This window comes from Zingiber officinale, chromosome 1A (genome assembly GCF_018446385.1).
Source record: "Zingiber officinale cultivar Zhangliang chromosome 1A, Zo_v1.1, whole genome shotgun sequence".
In the NCBI taxonomy this organism is placed as follows: Eukaryota; Viridiplantae; Streptophyta; class Magnoliopsida; order Zingiberales; family Zingiberaceae; genus Zingiber; species Zingiber officinale.
In genome coordinates this window covers 174,930,955-174,949,025 of record NC_055987.1, presented here as the reverse complement: position 1 = coordinate 174,949,025, position 18,071 = coordinate 174,930,955, and the positions used below count along the sequence as shown (strand labels likewise).

The 18,071-nt window shown below is 34.8% G+C and overlaps 1 protein-coding gene across 4 annotated transcripts in view; it reads right to left on the bottom strand.

Moving 5' to 3' along the window:
• Positions 1–367: 367 nt before the first annotated feature.
• The window catches only part of LOC122038466 (pre-mRNA-processing protein 40C-like), a 36,854-nt gene continuing 19,150 nt past the window's right edge, over positions 368–18,071 (bottom strand). For all 4 annotated transcript variants that reach the window (XM_042598233.1, XM_042598234.1, XM_042598232.1 and 1 more), the window contains 6 exons: positions 17,941–18,047; positions 17,700–17,811; positions 16,123–16,266; positions 15,837–15,983; positions 15,421–15,543; positions 368–862 (listed from right to left, as the gene is read on the bottom strand). In XM_042598233.1, coding sequence (XP_042454167.1) covers positions 536–862; positions 15,421–15,543; positions 15,837–15,983; positions 16,123–16,266; positions 17,700–17,811; positions 17,941–18,047 — 960 coding nt within the window. In that variant the 3' untranslated portion in view covers positions 368–535. The remainder of the gene's footprint in view (positions 863–15,420; positions 15,544–15,836; positions 15,984–16,122; positions 16,267–17,699; positions 17,812–17,940; positions 18,048–18,071) is intronic.

Below are 18,071 nucleotides of genomic sequence, written 5' to 3'. Positions count from 1 at the left end.
AAAAAAAAAAATAAGTCTGCTAATTAATTTTTGCTCATTTTTCTTAGTATTCATAAAGATGCTGGTTATCCAATATCTTTTGTTGTAATTCGTCGGCATAAACAATTGGTACTAAATCAATACCAGCTTAGTTATAGCAATGGCTTCGATTACAAATAAAAATATGAGCGATAATCCACGACATACCGCTTTACCCACAGAAAAAAGACATGCAATAATCCAAAAAAAAAGTTGTTTAGCCATAAAAAAATAATGGCGCGCAGTTTAACTCCGACTAGTTCATTTCCGAAATATTTTCACATGAAAAGAAAATGCGACTACTACATTCAGTAGATATTGTCTACTATAATTTTGTGGCTACGACAAGTGCGAATAGGCTCCCAGTAAATAATTATGTAAAAAATTAGTAAATTGTACAATTTTGTTACAAGATGGCCAACCCTGATTCAAAAGAAAAAAGGTTCTCAAAGATGAGTTAACACTGTTTGCTCTTCATTTCGAAAGAATACGCGGGTGAGCGAGATAAAACATGTAGCTACCTACGTACATGGGATCGGTGAGGTGATCTCCGAGGTGACTTCTTTGAATGCTCAGCAGATGATAATTTATTCTTGCCATCTTTATCTAACTTCTCCTTTGGAGGTAATGATGATTTATGTTTTCGTAACAAATCCTCTGCATGTCGATGCCAAAGAGACTCGCGATCTTTGCTTGGCAGCTTGGTATACCTAGCATCAGCCTTGAGAAGGCGTTTTGCTTCAGACCAAGAAGTCAGAATAGTCTTTCCATCATCTTTTGCTGCATCAGCAGCTTCTGCAGTAATAACTTCAGCAAGGAGCGAGCGGTAGTCGTTCACACAACGCTGAACCAGAAACATGATACTAAGTGCAAGGATGAATCGGCAGAATGTAAAACAAGTCCTATTTATTCTGAGATTTATAAAAGTCCCAAATAGATATTTACATAAAACAAAGTCCTAATATGCACACATATACATACATTATGCATATGCTTCCTTTTGAAATTATTCACGAGGATAACATGACATTTATCATTTGTTCAATAAGTAAACTATAACTTATTGTTAGGTTCTAGATCCAAGAGTGAGAGAGATTAGATAATGAGCATAAAAGAAAATACAAGAAAATGATTAAAAAAACCTACAAAAACACTAATAACAATCAGAAAAAAGAACATGATTAGGCATTCAGCACATTTTCAAGAAAAAAAATGCATGCATAACATAACAAGTAACCAAGTCAACAAGCTAGTCAAAGGCAGTTTACTGCAGCCAGTAGATACTTAGCCGACAGTGCCTAAGCAATAGGTGGACAGACGTCTAGGTGATCGATGCTAAAATAATATTAAAATAGAAAAGAGAAGCATATTAAATTAACAATGACCGACATCATGGATTAATCTCTGAGTCATTTCGTCGATATAGGCAAAACATCTCATTCCATTTGAGGACCGACACCGGCACAAGCATACCCCGGTGCTAATGCACCGCAACACTTCTGAATGCGTCGTCCGAGCCTGGCGACGAGTCCAGATGCATCCCGCAGGCCGCGATGCCCACAATCGTGGCGACACGGGACATGGGTAAGGTAGCTTAGGTTTAATTAAATAATTTAGGTTAATAATTTTAATAAACTCCTAACTATAATTGAGATAATTTAAATAGACTTAATTAAAATCTAATACAATTATCCCATTGATTTTATATATATATATATATATTAATTTTTTATTTTTAATTAATATGTTTAATATTTAAACTATATCAGCACTGTACAATATTGTACCTAACCTGTATCGTTCCGATCCAAAATTGAAACTTTGACACAACTCGAGATTTTAAACCATGAACTACATTAATATGTATATAGATATAACAACCATAATTAATCAATCAAAACACGTTTACAGTTACAAATAACAACTCAATTGTTAAACACTAATCACATAATAGCAACCAAACATTTGCTATTTCACATTGCAACAAAAAGAATACAATAAAATATTCTAATATGCTAAGATTAAATGATGAAAAAGTTACCAATGAATGAGAAGAGTCGAATAACAAGAGGCAAGAAACATAGGAAATCACATCTAGGAAAAAAGGACAAAAATTTCATTTCTGGCAAACATGCTACCCACATCCAGTGAAAATACGAGGTAAAAGCTACATGAGATGGAAGGCTAAAGTTACTTTCTAATATCAAATGATCCAACAACTTGTTAAAAAACTTAACTTCATTCCTCAATCCTGCCTAGGTAGTCGGTGTGTCCTTTTTAAAAAGGTTATCTAACCAGGATTGCTAACACTAGGTGAAGTGACTCCCAGTCAAAATCAGCCTTGAAACTGCCTAGGTGACTGCCTAATAGGCCTTTTAGAATTGTAGAATCTGTTAGTGTCTTCAAACGGTAAAGACTATGTAGTGTCTTCATAGAACCCAGCATTTTGAACTATAGAAGAATGGTTTAAAATCTTGAATCATGCCGAGGTTTCAATTTTAAATCAGAACGATACAGTTTCGGTACCGTATTGTGTTTTGCCAATATGATTCCGGTATTTTTTAAATATAAATATACTAATTAAAAAATATATTAAAAAAAAACAAAAATGAGATCGTGGTTGTTTTATATGATAAATAAATAAATACAACAATAAAAATAACAATTCCACTAGGTAAGATCGGCTATATTCCTTTTACATCATTGGGCTCTATCCCCTATAATATTATCATCCATACTTAAATAAATTTTATTTTGAATTTATTGTAGGGGTGACAATTCGGGTCGGATTCAGACTGGTGGGTTCGAGTTAGCGGGTTGACAGATTGGAACATCAAAACTTAAACCCGACCTGATTAATATTTCAGGTCAAATTGTTCAACCCAAACCCGACCCATTTATTAATCGTGTCAATCAGATTAACCCAAACCCGACCCATTTATTAATCGTGTCCATCAAGTCGACCCAAACCCGACTCGAGCCAAATAAGACCTGAACCTAACCTGAGTTTTTCGTATTCAGTTCGGGTCGTGTTTTCGTGTCGAGTCAAAAATCGTCACCCCTAATTTATTGTTGCTAACCAAGTATTACTTGGTCTTCCTCTTTCTCGTTTGATGTGTATATTTGTCATAGTTTCTCATTGTCCGACTGGAACATTTTTTGGTCGCCTAAATACATACTTGTATCATCTTCAACGTATCTCTCGGAGTTTTCCCTCAATACATGCAACTCCGACTTTCAGGACCATGAAAAGGAGCATTGAGGTGCAACATTGACAATTAACTATAGAGAAGGTGAACTATAGAGGTGGAATGTCAAGGATAACAAGTGCATCCAAGAGATAAGAAACTTAACAATAAATAAACATGGTAGCAAAGTCAAGTTGCATTAAGTTATGATGGTGAGCTAGGAGAGTTGGGAGATCAGTACCCTTGGGGGAAGATAGATCTCAATTTAAGCAAAACTCAATGATTCAAATAATCTAGTAGGGTTCTAGTGGATTGGAATTGAGTCCCATTAGAGGGTTGAATTAACTAGGAATCAACTCAAAGTGATTAACTAATAAATAAAATATTTTTATTCATGTCTGAGACGACTTAGCAATCATTAAACTAGATTGATATTAGAAATGAGTTATATGCTATAGAGTAGAAATACAATAACAATAACCAAGTCTTATCTTACTAGATATGTTCAGCTATATGGATCTTTTTACATCATTAGGCTTATCCTCAACTATATCATCATCTATACTTAAATAATTTATCTTATTTTATTGTTGCTAATTAAGTCTTTTTTTATTTTCCTCTTCCTCATTTGATGTGTGTATTTGTTATAGTTCACATCACTTAACTTGAGCATTTATTGGTCATCTAAGTATATGTGCGTAGTTTAAGATGTATCTCTCGGAGTTTTCTCTCAATATGCAACTCCAACTTTCTCTCTAATCATCATTACAACTCCCATCTTCTACTCATGTACTCAAATTATAAGGCAGCCCGGTGTACAAAGCTCCCGTCATGCGGGGTCCCGGGGAAGGATCCATTGTACGCAGCCTTACCCTGCTTTTTGCAAGAGACTGTTTTCAAGATTCGAACCCGTGACCTTTTGGTCACATGGCAACAACTTTACCATTGCGCCAAGGCTCCCCTTCATATACTCGAATTATAGCCCAACAATAATCCTCTATTTACTCCAAGGAGCGGATTGAGAAAGGAAAGGATTCTTTGTGGCAAAAAATTCTTTCATAGGAAGAGAAAAAAAAAATGAAAGAAGGAATAGAAGAAAATCCTCCAGGAAAGGAGGAAAAATAGAGAAAGAAAGAAACTTGTTAGGATGTATACTAAAAGCCTAGCTTTTGGTATAAACATTTATCTAGAAATAAGAATCACATTGGTTAAATATCTACATTTATGATAAATGTAGTTGTTCAATCAATTTATATTGTAGATAACATGGTGTATGGTGTCACACACAGAGGATCATGTTATCAGTACCTTATAAATTATAAACAGTAACTCACGACCAAGATGGAAAGGAACAAACCATTGAAAGGTCGTAGTGTAATTAGGTATTAGTTTATCTTAACTATATAATTACACTAGTACACTTAGAGTGTATTGAGTAGGACCATTAGAGGTCATTTCTTTTATACTGACTTTATAAAAAAACAAAAACCTCAGTCATTATGGAAGTATGTGCTCTTAATCATAATATAATAACAAGCGCATATATTTGATATTTATTTCTTTAATTTATCAATGGGTGAGATTTAGTTCGATAAATCAATAAGTCCGATAAGTTGGGAAATGATATCACTTATAGTGTGTGTTGTTGATTATAGAAGGAAACTGTATCTTAGTGATCTAGGTTGATAATGTCCCCAAGAGGAGCTCATAAGGATTGCCATGTTAAACCCTGCAGGTGGATTTATTCCGACATGACGATAAGGTTGAGTGGTACTACTCTTGGACTAAGATATTAATTAAGTGAGTTGTCAATAACTCATTTAATTAGTGGACATTTGACATCTTAAACACAGGGAGACTAACACACTCATATTAAGGAGCCCAAAATGTAATTTGGGATTGGTGCGGTAGTTCAATAATAGTTCTTTAGTGAAATGAATTATTATTGATGGAATTAAGTTGTGTGTTCAGGGCGAACATGGGAAGCTTAATTTCATCGGGAGACCAAAACCAATTCCTCCTCTCGGTCCCTATCGTAGCCTCTTGTATATAGAGATTTATACCCACCACATACCCACATTCTTACCCACTCTTTGGTGGCCGGCCAAGCTAGCTTGGAACCTAAGCTAGGGCCGGCCAAGACCCAAAGGTTGAGCCAAGTTAATTGGCCGGCCATAGCTTGGAGCCCAAGCTTGATTGGCCGACCATATTAAAAGGGAATTTATTTTTAATTAAAAGTATTTCTTATGTGGATATCATAGTTTTAAAAAAGAGTTTAAAATTTAAATCTTTCCTTTTATAGCTTTCTACAAAAGATTTGAAATCTTTCCTTATTTGTAGATTGAAAGAAAATTTTAATTTTGAGAAAACTTTCCTTTTTTAACCATGTTCATGATTTAAAAGAGAGTTTAAAAATTAAATATTCTCTTTTATAAGTTTTTACAAAAGATTAAGAAAAGATTTGATATCTTTCCTTATTTGTAGATTGAAAGGAGATTTTAATTTTTAGAGATAACTTTCCTTTTTGGAAATCATCCACATGTTTAAAAGAAAGATTTTAATTTATAAAATTTCCTTTTTACAAACCACCATGAAGGGAAAAATTATTGGAGAAATTTTTTATAAATTTCTGGAAACAAATTAGGAAGTTTTAATTTTTGTTTTAATTAAAACTCTCCTTGTTTTGGGGAAAGAGGTGGCCGGCCATTGTAATAGAAAAAAGGAAATTGTTTTAATTAAAATAATTTTTCTTTTTCATGGCAAAGGAATTAAGGAAATTTTTTATTTAAATTTTCTTATTTGCCAAGAACAAGGATTATAAAAGAGGGGGTAGAGGTGCCTTCATGGAGAACGACTCTATTCTTTTCTTCCTCTCTTTTCTTCCTTGGTGTGGTCGGCCCTAGAGTCTCCTCTTCTCCTTCTTTTCTCTTCCTCCTTTGTGGCCGGCGGCATCAACTCAAGAGCTTTCCATGGTGGCCGGTTCTAGCTAGGAGAAGAAGGAGAGAAAGAAGGCTTCGTTTCTAGCATCCCTTGGAGCTTGGTGGTGGTGGCCGGACCTTTACTTCTCATGGAGAATTAATGGTGGCCGAATCTAGTTTGAAGAAGAAGGTGCATGGTGGTTCTCGTCTCGGAAGATCGTTGCTCACACAACGTCCGAGATTAGAAGAGGAATACGGTAGAAGATCAAGAGGTTATTTTGCTTACAAAGAAAGGTATAACTAGTAATTGTTTTCCGCATCATACTAGTTTTCTTTGTATAGTTATTTATGGAAATACCAAACACAAGAGGCATATGATTCTAGAGTTTTCGAAATTGTTTTTTTTTCGAGTTTGTATTTTCTTCTTTCGAAATTGTGATTCGATTGTTCTTTTTGGTTAACCTAGAGTTATTTAAGGACATAAATATTAGTTTTCCTTAAAAGCTTTGCCTAGGCGGTGGTGGTTGCTCCCATATCCAAGAAGGTCATGTGCCTCGCCATGCAGTCCTGGAAGCTAATTTTGGAAATTAATATTTATGGAATTAATAACTTAGGTAAATTTGAATCAATAGTGTTAAGTTCCGCTTACGATTCAAATCTAAACCATTAAGAACAGATAAGTTAAATTTGGAATCAATGATGTTAAGTTCCGTCTACGATTCCTAATTTAACTTCTAAAGAACACAATAGGTTATTTAAGGAAAGGTTCGACACTTGTACAAAAAAATTTTGTACAGTGGAACCGGTACGATTTTCTTAGGACTAACCAACAAAACTCACCAAGGAAAAAAAGAAAAAAAAAATACGACGTCAATGTGAGGAGTTTGAGTTGGGTCAATCAAGATTTCGTAGCTGGAAGCTAAGCGCTTCCTGCTCAACAACGATGCGGAGGTGGTTGAGTAGGACCTCGCTTCTGAGGGTTTAGAATCATTTGGTAGCGCAATCTCCCCCCACTCACCTGCACTTTCTTGATCGTTCTCGGATTCCTCGCTCTTCCTAGCTGTTGTCCTCTGTTCACCATCACTTCAGCCACAGATATCCCTTCCTCCACCTCTCTCCCACCACCCAACTAATGAGTATATCTCAGTGCTCCTATTAGTAGCCCTATGACGTGTTTTCAATTCGCTCTTCCTATGACGTGTTTCAAGTGTGGGATTCTTACTGAAGTAGGAGAAGGTGGAGGAAGGCAGACCTTCAATGAGGGACTGTTTGAGTACGACAAAGTAACCTGCGGGTCGTCCGATTTCACGAATTTCTCATGGTGGCTAAAGACATTGCTCGCCGTCTGATGGGTGGCTGAAGTTTCTTTCCTTCGACAGTGATGGGGAGGAGGTGGACATTCAGCGACACTGCAGAGCTGGCAGCTAAAAGGGAGGAGGTGCACATGGCTCGCGCGATTGAGGGGAAGGACTTTGCTTCCACCTGATTTGGGTGGATAAAAAAATCTCAAAATTGGCATGCAAACGGATCCCTAAATCCGTCCGTCTATTATTTCGGACCAAGTAAACAATAGAACGGATAAATAATCCATCCTCACTTATGAAATAAATAACAAGAAGTTTTATGTGCGGAAAACTTTCCTTAATTTTTTAAATCCATCTTCCCAAGTAAACAGAACATAAGCGTCATATAACATAGCATGTACCATTTTGTAGCACTTCCCTTTAAGTTTTAAAGGTACTTTACAATCACATAAAACATCCGATGTTCTCCTCCATTTCAATCATCCTACTTATATTCTATAAGGCATCTCTCTCAATCGCTCTTTCATTTTGTAAAAATGATCCTAAATACTTAAAGCTCTCAGGTACAGACAACTCGTTATCTCCTATCTTAACAATTGTCTCATTACATCTAATATTGTTATACTTAAATTCCATATACTTTGTCTTTACTCTACTAAGTCTAAAACCTTTCACTTCTAGTGTTTACCGTTAATATTCTAGTTTAGCATTTACTCCTTCACGTGTCTCATCTACCAAAATAATATCAAACAACATACACCACAGTACTATATCTAGTTCGTCCATAATTAGTGTAAAAAAATAGAGACATAGGGGGGTGTATTCAATGTTGGACTTTTAATTACTTTGAATGACTTTTGTGGATTTTAAAAGTCCAGATGTATTCAATCTAGACTTTTATAAACTCTATAAAAATCTAATGGTATCCAAATTGGATTTTTATAGAGTTTTAAAAAGTCATGTGGTATTCAAACTCGACTTTTTAAAACTCTATGAAAATCTTTTGGTATCCAAAATTTTAATAGATTTTCATGAATTCTTTTAGAATTCCTTGGATATAAATTTTAACCAATGAGAGCTCTCCAAAATACTTGGTACAAGTTTAAATATAAAATAAAAAGTCTTCTCCTCACCCTTGAGATTTCTATAGACTTCAAATCATTTTAATTTTTTACGAATAAGTCCTTTCTCTTTCCGCTCCTCGATTTTGATTATTTCTTTGAGCCCCGTCCAGAGCCTACCAACACAATAGTATACAGTCCAACTTGACGCATATTCAACAAAAAAATCTTCACCACTTTGATCAAATTTAACATTGTTCTTGATGTTATTCCTTCATCACCTTGATCACGTCGGCGGTCTACCATAGAGATTACTTTAGGGGTGTGTTACCCTCTGTTACAAAACTAACTATACATGTTTTTTTTTAACTTTATTATTATTATTATTTTGAATTTTATGCTTTTCTCTATTTTTTTGTTTTTAAAGTTTACGTTTTTTTTTAAATTTATGTTATTTTTAGTTTAGGTTTTTTTTATTAAGTTTTGACTTTACGTTTTTTTAGTTTAAGTTTTTTTTAAAGTTTATGTTTTTTTCTTTACATTTTTTTTTAAAGTTTACGATTTTTTTAGTTTATGTTTTTTTATTAGTTTACCGTCTTTTAATTTTTTTTAAAGTTTACGGTCTTTTTTTAAATTAAATTTTTATTATAAAAAGTTTGGTTTGTGCCGGATTGCATAATTTTCTTCGCAAGGAGTGTCGTTCTGATGAATTTCTAGTTGAACCAGATAATGAAGCTTCATTATCCTTACCAGAACAAGTTCATGGTGTCGATTGCTTTGATCAATTATCTGATACTCAAGAACAACAACGAGCAAATGTCAATGTATGGAGAGATACAATAGCGGATCGAATGTGAAACGATGTTTATCATATTGGCAATAACGAAACAAATTTTTCTTTCTCATAAATCCATAAGTTTCCATGAAAAAGTTTATAAATGTCTGTAAAAGTCTTGCAAAAAAGTCTATAGAACTCCATAGAATTCTTTTCACAACTACGCGAGATTCTATACAAGTCAATAAAAATCAATCAACTCCACAAAAGTCTATCATTAAAAAAAAATCAATGAAAGTCATTCAATCTCTTGATTGAATACACCCCCCATAGAGTTGATCCTTAATGTAATCCTATCTTATTAAAAATATTCGGTTAATCTGTCCGAAGTTGTCATTACATTTCATACATATACTTAATTAGTTCAATATATATTACGCTAACACGTCAATTTTCTAGAATTCTCCATATAATTTTTCTTGGACTCTATCAGAAGGTTTTTTCTAAATCAAAGAATACCATGTATATATATTGTTTTTGCTTCGATACTTTTCAATTAGTTGCGTGAGAAGATGTATAGCTTCTATTGTCGACTTTGCATGAACCCAAATTGATTCTCGATCACCGTGTCTTCTTTCTTGATCTTTTTTCTATTATTCTTTCACAAAGTTTCATGGTATGACTTATTAATTTAATACCCCTATAGTTTGCATAATTTTGTACATCTCCCTTGTTTTTATATAAGAAAATTAAAATACTTATCCGCCATCAAGTTTTTTTTCATTTTCAATATCAAGTTAAATAATTTTGTAAATCATTTAATATCTTGTTTCCCTAGGCACTTTTATACCTCTATCAGAATATCATTTAGTCTTTTTCGTTGTGCATCCAATTTAAAACTTTTTCTATTTCTAAAGTTTGAATTCTGCGATAAAAATTTAAATTTCTATACTTATTCAACCTACTTAAATTATCTAAGTTTAGTTGGTCACCTAAATCTTCATTAAAAAGTTAATGAAAACACATTTTCCACCGCTCTTTTATTTCTCCATTGTTTATTAACGTCCTATTGCATTCATCTTTAATAAATTTTATTTGGATAAAATCTCGTCTTTCTTTCTCACTTTAACTATTTTATAAATGTCTCTTTCCCCTTCTTTTGTATCCAAATTTCGATTTAACCATGTAAAAGTTTTATTTTTTGCTTTATTCACTACTTTCTTAACCTCTTTCTTGACTATTGTATATTTTTTTAAAAGTTTCCTTTGTTAGGAGCCTTGGCACAACGGTAAAGTTGTTGTCATGTGACCAAAAGGACACGGGTTCGAATCCTTGGAAACAGCCTCTTGCAAAAAACAGGGTAAGGCTGCGTACAATAGATCCTTCCCCGAGACCCCGCATGGCGGGAGCTACGTGCACCGGGCTATCCTTTTTTTTTTAAGTTTCCCTCGTTACAAATATATAATTCCTTATTTTTCCTTCACTTTTTCTTATACTTTCTCATTCCACCACCAAGGTTCTCTACTCAGTGGTGCATATCCCTTTATCTCACCGAATATACTCTTAACTACTATTTTCAACTTTGATATTTTATCTCATGCCGTAGTAGAGTCACCATATATTTCATCTAATACTTTACTTTTTCCTTCTCCTTAAATATGTTTTACAATTAAAATAAATTTTATATATATATATATATAATTAATAGGATAGTTTTATTAGGATTTGATTAAGTCTCTTTATATTATTTTTTTTATAGTTGGGCGTTTATTGAAATTATTAATTATAGTTTTAATATTAACCAAAGTTATTACTTAGACAACACGCCTGTGGACGTCCCAACTGCGCTGCAAGCATCCTTGCTGGGGTTGCATTACAACCGCCACAGTTCGCGGAGGTCACGCTAAAGCTTGCGGTGGCCTCAGCGACTCGACAGTGCATTAACGAGCGCCCCAACAACACGCTCATGGGCGTCCCAACTGCGCGCTCCCGACATCTCGACTGCACCCGTGAGCATCACGACTGCACGCCCGTAGGCATACCGACTACAAACTCGCAGGCATCCCAACTGTGCACCACGAGCAACTATGCAGAGGTCACGTTGAAGCCTACTACGACCGCCGCAACCCACGAAGGTCGTGTTGAAGCCCACGTTGGCCTCCACAACCCCGTAGAGTTCGCACGCGGGACCACAGAATCGTGCAACATGGAGTTTGCAGTGGAATCGCAGCGTTGCCGCGACTCTACGATACCCCCCAGTGTCGAAATGATTTTGATGCTAGGCAGCCATGGTTTTCAATAGCGACGAATAGCGAACAGTTCGCTGATTAACGATTGTCCCGAATAGCCCACGCTATTCGGGACAAAAGCGTCGATAGCGCACATAGGTGCGCTATTGTGACCTATCGGCACATAACAGGCGCTATAATTGCAAATTACTTACAAAATAGCTAGGGCAAAAGCAAGGAGGCAAAGACGAGTGGAATCGTGATCGTCAAGACGGTAGGGCAGAGGCGACAGGCAACTAGCGACGGGCGATCGGTGAGCGACAACTTGTGAGCGGCGAGCAGTGTGAGCGACGATGAGGGACAACGATTGGAGGTCAGATTTTCTCCTTCCTTTCGTTTTCTTCGTTTAGTTTTTCTTTTTCGTTTGTTGTTTCTCGAAGGAGCAAAAGCGATTTCGCGATTTCCAGAAGTCGGCCATCTGGATCAATCGAGTGATCGATTGAGATCCTTTCTGTTCGAATAGAAAGGATCTGGATCGATCACTCGATCGATCCAGGGCATCTGGATCGATCACATGATCGATCCAGGGCGATCACAGGATCGATCCAGATTCCTTCGATCGATCCAATGATCGATCCAGATGCCTTGGATAGATTCCCTTTTTTTTTTGCTGATTTGTTTTTAATTAATTAATTATTTGTTCTGATTTTTTTTCTTTTGTTTTTCTAAGATTTTGATTGTCTATATAGAATTTGCAATGTCTACGAATTTGTCAAAAAAAGATAAAAAAGATATTGGTTGGAAGTATTGTTATCAAAATGAGAGGGAAAAATCTGTTCAGTGCAAATTTTATCATCATATATCGAATGGAGGGATTACTCGCTTGAAGGAACATTTAGCTCAAATCTATAAAGGAGTTGCACTTTGTGTTAGTGTTTCAGATGATATTAAGAAAGAAATTAAAGAATCACTTGACAAAATTAGAGCATCTAAAAGCAAACAAACCGAATTGTTACGAGAGATTGGTGAGGGTCCCCAGAGTATGAATACGCAATCATCAAAAATTGGAAGTGTAGAGGGAAATTCAATTGGATGTTCTGGTAATGGTGAATCAAGGTAAAGGTACTCTTCATGGGTTTGTTAGTTCCGAACCTAATCAAACAACCCTAAATTCGACATACAAAAAAGATTTGCTGATTGATGTGAAGCGTAGACTTGGTCGTTTTATTTACTCTGTCGCACTTCCGTTTAATGTTATGAATGATCCTTATTGGTTGCCTATGGTTGAGGGTATTGCGGGGGAAGTGTTCAAGTCTCCTTCAATGCATGAGTTAAGAACTTGGATACTTAAAGCTAAGGTTGATGGCATCAACCTAATATATGAGGAGCATAAAAAGGCATGGAAAAAATATGGATACACTATTATGTCCGATGGTTGGACGGATGGAAAGAATATAAGTTTGCTCAATGTTTTGGTAAATAGTCCCGCTGACACTTTCTTTTTGAAATTTATTGATGCATTAGCTTCTATTAAAAATGGAGAATTGATCTTTAAATATCTTGATGATGTTGTTGATGAGGTGGGAGAGGAAAATGTGATTCAAATTGTCACGGATAATGCTTCGAATTGCATTAAGGCGGGGAAAAAAATTATGAAGGCTAAACACAGAATTTGGTGGACACCTTGTGCGGTGCATTGCATTGATCTAATGTTTGAGGATATTGCAAAGTTGAAGATTTTTTCTGATACAATTGAGCATGCTAAGATGGTTGTGAAGTTCCTTTATGATCATGGGACTATACTTTCTTTGATAAGAAAGTATACAAACGGTAAAGAAATTCTCCATCCCGCTGTTACTCACTTTGCTACTTCATTTCTCACTCTTCAGAGTATGTATAAGGTTAAAAGGCCACTTGAACAAATGTTTGCTTCCGAAGATTGGGTTAGTTCACCACTATCTTAAACAACTTAGGGGAAGGTCGTGAAGAGAATTGTTGTTAATGATCCCAACTTTTGGCCACATGTTGCATTTTGTGTTAAGAGTGTTGTTCCTCTTGTAAGTGTGTTAAGGGAAGTTGATTCGCAGGAGAGATCGGTCATGGGATATATTTATGAACTTGTGGATAAGGCAAAAGACTCAATAAAATTTAATTGTGGGGGAGTTGACAGAAAATACAAGACCATTTGGAAAAAAAAAAATTGATTCACGATGGACTCCACAATTTCATCATCCTCTACACACGGTCGGGTACTATTTGAACCCACAATTGCGTTATGAAAAAAGATTTTCTGATTGTGATGAAGTTAAAGATGGATTGTATACTTGCATGGATAGGATGTTGTCTTTTGATGATCGTCTTAAAGCGGACATCCAATTGGACTTGTATAACAAAGCTCAAGGAGAATTTGGAACTCCAATAGCAAAACGAACAAGAATGTTGCGAACTCCAGGTAAAATTTTCTTCTTGTAAACGTTCTTGCAAAATTATACTAGCATTCGTATTTTAAAATTATATACATTCTTGTAATTTTTTTTATGTTATTACTTATTAGTCTCGTGGTGGGAACGTTTTGGAAGTAAGACACCCGAGCTTACTACATTTACAATTCTAGTGTTTGGTCTCACTTGTAGTGCTTTGGGATGTGAAAGAAATTGGAGCACTTTTAAATCGGTGAGTATTCTAAGCTTCTAACTCTACTTGAATTTTAATTGTTTTATAATTTTCATATCATTGTTTAATTTTTTATATATGTTTTCTTCTTTGTAATATTAGATTCATACAAAAAAGAGGAATAGGCTTGAACATGCAAAGTTGAATGCGTTGGTGTTTGTGAAATATAACTTCAAGCTTAGGGAGAGAAGCATTAGGAGGAGAGACTAGATTGATCCCATTGTAGTTGATGACATTAATTTGGATAATGAAAGGATAACTGAGAAAGAAGGTTCAATCCTCCTCATAACTACTAAATGGCTTGAAGATGATGAATTATTTGAAAGTGATCCTATTCTGAGTGTGTCGTCGGCTACCTTTGAAAGTCTTTTCGACTCAGATAAGCAAGTCGAAGATGTTGAGGATATAGTTGAAGTTCCTCCTACGAATTCAAAAAAAAGTGGTTGAAAATTCAAGTAAGCACTAAGCATATGTAAATTATTTACTTATATCTACTTCACCTATAATTGATTCTTAAATATCATATCTCTTATATAATAGGTGGAAGCAAAGACAAACAAGCAAGGTTGAGTCTTGTTAATGTGGAAGATAATCATCTTGATGCTGAAAATTATGGTGGAGTAATTCCAACAACTTTTGATAGTGGAAATTTTTCAACCATAGACACTATTGATGATGATAGTGATATAGAATTAGATGATACTGATTATTTTTGGGTTATGTTGTTTTAATTATAATATTTTTTAAATTGTTGTTATGGGATATTTTGACATGTAATGAATTATTATGATTAATTTTAGGTTATGTTATTTTTATTTTACTTATATAAGTATATTTTGTTTTTTTAAATTTAAACATTGGCGTGCACGAAAAGGTTGCACTATGCGCTTCACTATTTACGCTACGCGATGACAAGACAAAAACGCTATGAACCAACGCTACGCGATTTAAAACACTGTAAGCAGCATGCGGAAAGGTAAATTTCGCCCAGTACGAAACCAAATTTTAAACTATGTATAGAAGTGTTTACTTGACCTAAGTTATCTTATATGAACCAAATTCACTTATAGAAGTTCCATCTACATAGCTCATAAAGTAAACAAAAACCATATCCTGTTGAGCAATAAAAGCTACTTTCAGAATGGCATTAGCTTAGTTTAGTTGATTGTAGTTTACCTTATGGGAAGCATAGTTGACTAAAGTCATCAAGTCACTGATTTTCTAACTAAAATTAACAGGAAAGAATGTTATTCACCTCATGCAAGTCCTTAACATGCTCGCGGAATAACTTCTCAGCATCTTCTGGGGCCAAATCAGGGTTTGTTAAACGCCCTTGGGTATCCTTCTCAAGTTTCGGCTTTGATTCAGTCCAGGTTGCCTGAGGAACAAAAGGCACTTTTGTTAAGGAATAGAAGACGGTGGCTGTGAGTAGAATCCTCACAGCTATTTATACTTCATGCAAGGACTATTTTATGATGCTGCTAAAATCATCAAGTTAAAAAAAAAAAAGTGAATAAAGAATATTGAATAAAAACTTTTAATATAGAGGAATCCAGTTTGTACATTACATTGAACATAAGCACCATAATAGTGACAGACCAGACAGAAAATGTTGGAAGCAGTATGGAAATAAGCAAAATAAATAACGCTGAAAGAAAGGACTATCTTGACCTTTGGGTCTTTAATCATCTCAACAAGCAAAGCTCGATAGGTGTATTCAACCTCTTTCCTACGAACTTTTATTTTAACTCTCTCCATTTCTTGTTCTTCTCTTTCTTTTCTTTTCCGCAACTCCCTCTCTCTCTCCTTCAATTTCTCCTGTAAAGTAAGTAAAAGATTTAGATGCATAATTGATACACCAGAAGAACATACCAATGCAAATACTACTGTAATAATACATTATGCTGATTTTTTATCTATAAAAGTTAAATTTTTTAAGAAAGTTAATTATGCTTACCTGCTCATCTCTTTTAGCCTTGGCTGATCTTTCTGCCTCTTCTTCAGCAGTTTTCAGTTCAGCTATGTACTCATTGAATAGAAGTTCCCTGTCTTCATGTTTCACAACCTTGTATCTAGGATCCTCCCTGAAACTATCTTTTACCTAAAAAAAGTTGTCAGTCAAATTTTGTGCCAAATATATACCCAAAACAGTCAGATGCCATTGCAAGCTAAACATTGAAAGTCAAAAAGATAATGGACTGTTAAGCAGACAAGCTAAAAGGAAGATCTAACAGAACATGTAGATTTGTTTCCTTAAAATGATCCAGAAGCCATATTTTTGGTTCAGAAAATTAGACGCTTGACAAAACATAAGAATTTACTTTAGATAAAAACTAATGTCATTTTGAAGTCAAAGTAGTAAGCTATGGTTCCGCTCCTATGTAGAAAATAAGATCATGGCACCAAGATGAATGCCCAAATGATAAGCAAATGTTTGCAATAGATTGGTATTTTGAAATTAATAATTAGCAAAATGAATACTGAATGAGTTTGGGGTAAAGATGAGTTTTAGAGTAACTCAGAATGATTTAGATTAGAAAGCAAAAGGCATATTGAAAATGTTTCCTAAAAGCATCAGTTTTCTTGAGAGTGTTTGCAATAAAAGGATCAAGAATAACAAACCAACTTCAAGATATATTTTCAGAATTCAAACTCCGACAGGATTGTTGACTTCACACAGAACAGAATATGACAATTTCTGAAATTTATAAACCTAAGTATATTTATAACTGATCAATTCATCTCAAGTAGTAAGGGCATACTAAACCAGCACCCATATAAGCAAATACAAAACTCAATATCAGTTGAACTGGCTGAAATGAACGAATTGGAATAATCACAAACTGTTTGCACTCAAAAGAACAATTATAAAAAAAATCATGAATATATTTAACAACAAAACATGCTTTTGTTTGTATGTTCTGTATTTCCACATCATTTTGTTTTGAAATTCAACTTGAGTTTGAAGTTAGTGTCTAGTTTTACAAGGTGATGCCTAAAATAGCTACAAAGTACAAATAACACTGACAAAATATTCCAATCATGGTCCCACTGAATGCATTTGCTTGTAGTTTCCAATCATGATACTCCTGAGAGCATTTGCTTGTAGTTAAGTGTTTTGGCTGAGTTACCTGGGCAGAAAGAAAGGTGGGGGCAGGTGAGGGGAAGTAATATCAAAAGGCACATGAATAATTCATGTTCTGTATGTAGTTTTTGGCCATTTTCAGTCTCTCCCCCTCCATCTTTCTACCCAAGTAAACCAAGCCTCAGAGTTGAGTTACAAATAAAAGTGGGAAATTTGGCAGGGCATGTTTCCTTAATCTGCTTGAAAGCATTTCTTTCCTGTTTTTTGCTTTTGTTTTTGTTTTGCTTTATTTCTTTTAAGTTTTTTTTTTTTCCTTTTTTTGGGTACTAGGAATTTCCTTTCCTGTTGATGGAGGATTCTCAACTTTATTTCTTAACACAACTAGATATTGGAAAAATCAACTAGCATTGAGATAACTAATTAGAAGCAATATTGAAAAAATAACTTACCCTGGACCATCGGCTGTTCAGTGTAATATTTCGATTATCACGAAGCATACACTTAAAACTACTGGAAGCAGCCATGCGTAGGGCTTTTATCCTCTCATCTGCAGCCTTCACTCTTTAGACAATAAATAAAAGTTAAATGCTTGCAGAATATCTGGTTGAAATTCAAAAGCAAAAACAAAAAATAACAAAAAAAAAACATATAAATAGAATTGATTCAAATTTTCACATAGCAGAAATATACTTCTCATTCAATAGAAGCTCTCGTTCCTTGCGATCAATGGCCTCAAATCGGGGATCACCACCCCATTTTTTTCTAAATGAATGATAATCAGTTTTGTGATCGATGTCCTGTTCATCATATAGTTTGTCAAT